This window comes from Diceros bicornis, chromosome 35 (genome assembly GCF_020826845.1).
Source record: "Diceros bicornis minor isolate mBicDic1 chromosome 35, mDicBic1.mat.cur, whole genome shotgun sequence".
In the NCBI taxonomy this organism is placed as follows: Eukaryota; Metazoa; Chordata; class Mammalia; order Perissodactyla; family Rhinocerotidae; genus Diceros; species Diceros bicornis.
The window spans coordinates 7,543,711-7,549,710 of NC_080774.1; the positions used below are offsets into that span (position 1 = coordinate 7,543,711).

Sequence of the window (6,000 nt, forward strand, 5' to 3'; positions counted from 1 at the left end):
ACCCAGTCAACCCATAGAGATAATACAATGGTGGTTCTTTAAAACCACTGAATTTTGAGGTGGTTTGTTATACAGCAATAGACAACTAAAACAGAAATCCCAGCTAAGTTCAAAGACAAATAATAGTGAACTATTTAACCTCTCTAAGCCTCGGTTTTCTGATCTGTACAATGAGGATGATGATAACAATAGCACATCCCTCGCAGGGTTTTTGTGAGGATTAAATGAGATCGCGTATGCAAATCTCTTAGCACAATCCCTGGCACAAAGCAAGCCAGTTGACAGATGATAGCTATTATTATTTTTAACTTAAAAAAATGGTTCAATCCAGTTCAGTGGCACACATTCAAGCTGTAATAAGATAACGATGCATGGAGATGCAAGTTAATTGTGAAAGTCATAGATTTGAATGGAGTTTCCACCAAACTCCGTGGACTCACTGCCTTAGCTGTTGACATGATTCATTAGAACAAGTTTCTGTACAACTCATGCACTAGTAAGAAAAAAAATGCATACATAAAAGAAGGATACAAGCAAGACAAAACACACCCGCGGTACAGTAGGAAGACCGGAAATTCCATAGCAGGCACCAGAATCCAGGGAGGCAGGAATTTACATTTTGTCTGAGTAGTTGTGAACTTTGCTTTACAATCATAGCATGTGAAAACTGGAAGGAAGCTCAAAGATCCTCCAGTCCCTCAATTGACACATGAGGAAGCTGAGGGGTTAAGCGGTGTCACTGCTAGTTAACAACAGAGCCAGAACAAGCATCCAGAGTCTCCAGCTTTTCTCTTTTTTCAAACTTAACAATATTTGTTGTTGTTCTTTTCTAGTTTTATCCATGACTATTGTTTAAAAAAAAAAAAACCCAAATATCGTAAAATTGTAAAACTTAGAAAGGGAGGATCCCTTGCAAATTTCAGCTTCCAGGAATCACTATTGTTAATAGTCGGTTTTTCTGACTCTTGGTTTGTTCTTCTTTTTCTAGTTCCTTGAGGTGTAAATTTAGGTTGTTTATTTGAGATTGTTACCACCCAATGTGGGGCCTTCTGCTCGCCGCAAGGCATGCCAATAGTCAAGAGGCAAGGTGGTAGGAGAAAATGGACTTTTTATTACAGCTAGCTAGCAAGAGGGAAGATGGCCGACTCATGTCCAAAAGAACCATCTTAAGGGGGCATGAAATCTTACAGCAGTTACATAGGCCATTGGGTTATAGAGGAGCGGGTTAGGAATGTTGACCTTCTGGTGTTACAGACTGGGAGTGCCACACCAGATCTTTCAGTTTTCACTGATGACGGTTATTAGCATAGATTCTCTGTTTGGGGGTCATCACATTCCTAAGGAACTCAAAAAAACACAGTTATCATCTTATCGCAGCCGGGAGGTACCTGCACAAGCAGAGGTCATAAAATCTGCAGAGCAGTTAGATCTTCTGGAGGGTGCATATCCGGCTGGGTTAGTCTGTCAGAGGTCATTCAAAGTTACATAGAGTTTTTCTTTTCTACAATATGGCTTCCCTTATGTCAACCTTGTTTTGAGCCAGTATCAAGATCTTTCTAATTTCCTAATACATGCGTTTATTGCTGCTAACTTTGGGCTTCTGACTCTTAGTTAATAAAGGCCCTTACTTTATGAATATCATTGATGAGTCCACATTTGTCCAAGAAGGAACCAAGATATTCATGCACAGCAAGGATGGGAAACAAATATCAGTCATTTCACTAGAACCTAATACACCCACACAATGTCACCTCAATCCAGTGCAGCCTTACAGATGGAGCAATAACATAATAAGAGGCAGTGTGTGTAATGGTCAGGGACACAGGCTCTGAAGCCAGTGCTGGATTCAAATCCAAGCTCTGCTCTTATTAGCTGGGTAGCCTTGACTATATTACCAACCTCTCTGAGCTTCACTTTCCTCATTTTGAAATCAGAATCAGTAATAGTCCCTATCTCATGGACTGCAGTCAGCGTAAAACAAGATAATGTATTTAAAGCATTGCACACAGGGTCCGGCACATTGGAAGCTCTCTGTAACGTCGGTGCCAACATCATCTTCATCATCATCTTCATCAAGGTCCTCTGGTTTCTATGAGAGTCTAATATTAGATTATCCTGACTCCAGTTTACCGTGAAGAGTCTACAAACCCCTACTATTGAACCTGGGTATGCAACTAAAGAAACAAATTTCCTATTTCTAACTCAAAGTAGAAGCAACACAATTTAGAACCTCTTGCATAGCAAGAATTCATAACCAAAATATTAAAGGGTAGAAATGTTCTGTAGGGTTACACCCAATTATACTGAAAAGCAAAGAAACGACGTGTGAAATGGTGACCTGCTGTGAGAGGCGGAGTTCAAAGTCCTCTTAGATCTTGTTGCTGTAAGTTTAATTTTCCAAAAATAATGGCTTTTAAAATATCACGAACTTAGTGAGGGAGGCTGTGTGTGTGTGGGAATAGGGGTATACAGGAATTCTGTACTTTCTGCTCAATTTTTCTGGGAACCTAAAACTGCTCTAAAAAGCAAAGCTTATTAATTTTAAAAAATGACACACAAAAATAAATCACTTATTTGAGCACAGAAACATATCAAAGTCTAACACAAACAAAAAAACCCAACTTACTCTAACATACCACCGGCAACCCAAACTGGGTTCAAGTTTTCAAACATCTTTTGAAATTTTATGCTGCTCTCAAGTAGCTTTTTTTTTTTTTTCCTAAATAGAGATTAATTGCAGAGTTCTGGCGTGGAAAAGCAATCCATGTTCGTACAGAGAAGCTGGCATGAGAACATCAAATTCAATTCATCTGTCCTCATAAAATAGACAATGACTGTTCTCTTGCCCTTTCCAAAAGAAATCATATGCATGCTACTATTTCTTAAATCATATACATGTTAATGTTTTATACTAATTCTTTTTTTTTTTTAAGATTTTATTTATTTATTTTTTCCCCCCAAAGCCCCAGTAGATAGTTGTATGTCATAGCTGCACATCCTTCTAGTTGCTGTATGCGGGACGCGGCCTCAGCATGGCCGGAGAAGCGGTGTGCGTCTGGGATCCGAACCCAGGCCGCCAGCAGCGGAGCGCGAGCACTTAACCACTAAGCCACAGGGCCAGCCCAATGTACTAATTCTTAATGTTTCTTGAAAACCATGCTGTTGAGCACAGTATATTATTATTGCTGCTGTTGTTGTTTTGTTAATTTTGTAGGCTAACCCAACGACAGTGACTCAATTCTCTGGTGCTAAGTACTTGATATACAGGCACCCAGCCTTCCAAAGGGATGCCCTCCCCATTTCAGTAATTCACAAATGACAGTTGGCTTGCCTAAACTTATCCTTTACATTTAGAAAATTTTGTGGGTTCCTGTCTGCTCCGGGGATTTTATTACTTGTTTATACAAACAGCAAGTTGTGTAAGAGCCTTACTGGCTTTTTTAAAGCGATTTCACAGTTTCCTGGTAACCATTTAGTCATCTATTTCCACACCCTGACATGACATAAAGGCAGGCGCTGAACCACACATTCACCACTTAGACACACACCTCTTTCCTTGAGCATTCGCTAGGTGAGGCGCTCCCTAGGACCAACTCGATCCACTCATGAAACCGTACCACCAGCAGGACCATTTTCTGGAAATAGACAAGAAGAACTGCTGTGTGTTCCAGGATGACTTCACTACCAACGTACTGCCGCCGGTGTTGGGGCTGGAGTTTGTGTTCGGCCTCCTGGGCAATGGCCTTGCCCTTTGGATTTTCTGTTTCCACCTCAAGTCCTGGAAATCCAGCCGGATTTTCCTGTTCAACTTGGCCGTGGCTGACTTGCTCTTGATCCTCTGCCTGCCGTTCGTGATGGACAACTATGTGAGGAAGTGGGACTGGAGGTTTGGGGACATCCCTTGCCGGATAATTCTCTTCATGATGGCCATGAACCGCCAAGGCAGCATCATCTTCCTCACGGTGGTGGCGGTGGACAGGTATTTCCGGGTGGTGCATCCCCACCATGCTCTGAACAAGATCTCCAACAGAACAGCGGGCGTCATCTCCTGCCTCTTGTGGGGTGTCACCATTGGCCTGACGGTTCATCTCCTGGGCAAAGAGAGGTCGATCAAGAACCGCAACACGAAGCTGTGCAGCGGCTTTAGCATCTGCCACAGCGTCGGGTGGCACGACGCCATGTTCCTCCTGGAGTTCTTCTTGCCCCTGGGCATCATCCTGTTCTGCTCAGCCAGAATCATCTGGAGCCTGCGGCAGCGACAAATGGATAGACATGCCAAGATCAAGAGGGCCACTAACTTCATCGTGGTGGTGGCCATCGTCTTCGTCATCTGCTTCCTGCCCAGTGTCGCCGTGCGCATACGCATTTTATCGCTCGTGCACACTATGGGTACGAAGAACTGTGACATCTATCGCTCGGTTGACCTGGCGTTTTTCACCACCCTCAGCATCACCTACATGAACAGCATGCTGGACCCTTTGGTGTACTACTTCTCCAGCCCATCTTTTCCCAACTTCTTCTCAACCTTGATCAGCCGCTGCCTCCGGAAGAAGGTGCCAGATGAGCCAGAAAATAACCAGAGCTCAAGTGTCTAGCTTACGGGGGAACTGAGTACTACCAGGAGTGTTCCAGACACTTTAATGGCTGACCCCAGTGAGCCATGGAGCCCCTCGTATCTGACTCCAGCTTCTTGTTAAATAATGAAGCCAAGAAAAGAGATTGTCACCAAGAACCAAGATCTCTAGAGAAACAATTTAGCTGGTACACAGAGTAACATTACCAGACTCGGCCTGAGGTTTCCTAGAATTTCCAGATTCAGAGAATCTGATTTAGAGAAGCAGTGTGGCCTGCTGGGCTGCAGAGTGTCACCACAGAAATCTTGGGGGAACAGAGAATAGAGCTTCTAGGCATCTGAAACTTCTGCTCAATCTCGGACACTTGCAGAACTGTCCACATTTCTGCCGAGCAGAGTTGGAGCTACAGAAGACGCCCATCAGCATCTGTGATTCATTGGCCTCTTCACCTGCCTGAGACTCAGATGGTTCTCAGCTCCAGGGGTGATATCTAGCCTGTTTGAGGGCTCCATCTGGGACAAGGAGAGCGAAGCGATTGGAGAGGAGTTATGGCTCCCGGAGGAAACATGGGCATCATTAGACAAGTCAGTAGGTCACCTGGGTTCCGTGGGACCAATTCATCTTTCAGCCAAGCTTTAGCAGAAACAGACTAGGCAGAGAGACTCCCGAGCTTTGGTGAATATCTGAGTTTCCAGTGGTAGTAAGGAGTCGTCCCCGGGAGGGACTGAGCAAAACAGTGTTACTAAGGGGAGGTGTTAGAACTTGCAACTAATCCATTCCTCTCTCGTTTGCACTGATTTGAAGGTTGAGCAATTAAAAAGTCTTCAGGGAAGAGAGCTGCTTCCCACCTGCGTTTGGTTTTATCATTAAAAGGGAAATGCTGCCCAGTGGTTAGAGGGGAAGCTTCGTCCCGGTTCATTTGCTTGTGTTTCTGTACTTATAAGAAATCTACCACTTCAATAAACTTTGATTTGAGACACACAGTCTGGTGTTGCACGTGTCCAAGTGATGGTTCACAGAAATGGAATTGTTACTTAAGCAGAGACCTTTATGGGTTGTTAACCGTGTCCTGATAGAAAAAGACCATACACTGTAAAGTAAGAAAAGACGTGGACCCTGAGCTGCATCATGAAACAGGTAAGTAAAAATTACATGTACACTGGGACAGGGATGGGAAGGGGCTGGGCATAAACACAAACAGTTTCATTCGGAAGGATGGTATACACAGTATTGCAAAAGCACTTTACATTTTATTTAGATTTTGGTGAATGTTGCTATTAGTATTTGTGCATTAAAAAAGGAACTGGGGGGGCCGGCCTGGTGGCGCAGGCGGTTAAGTGCGCGCGCTCTGCTTCGGCGGCCCGGGGTTCACCAGTTTGGAGCCCGGGTGTGCACCAGCGCACCACTTGGCAAGCCATGCTGTGGC

At 44.1% G+C, this 6,000-nt stretch overlaps 1 protein-coding gene across 1 annotated transcript; it reads left to right on the forward strand.

The window, feature by feature from the left end:
* Positions 1-3,503: 3,503 nt before the first annotated feature.
* Positions 3,504-5,726, forward strand: HCAR2 (hydroxycarboxylic acid receptor 2). The gene has a single exon (XM_058532266.1). The coding sequence runs from the start codon at positions 3,606-3,608 to the stop codon at positions 4,593-4,595; it is 990 nt and encodes a 329-aa protein (XP_058388249.1). The 5' UTR covers positions 3,504-3,605; the 3' UTR covers positions 4,596-5,726.
* The last annotated feature ends 274 nt before the right edge of the window (positions 5,727-6,000 follow it).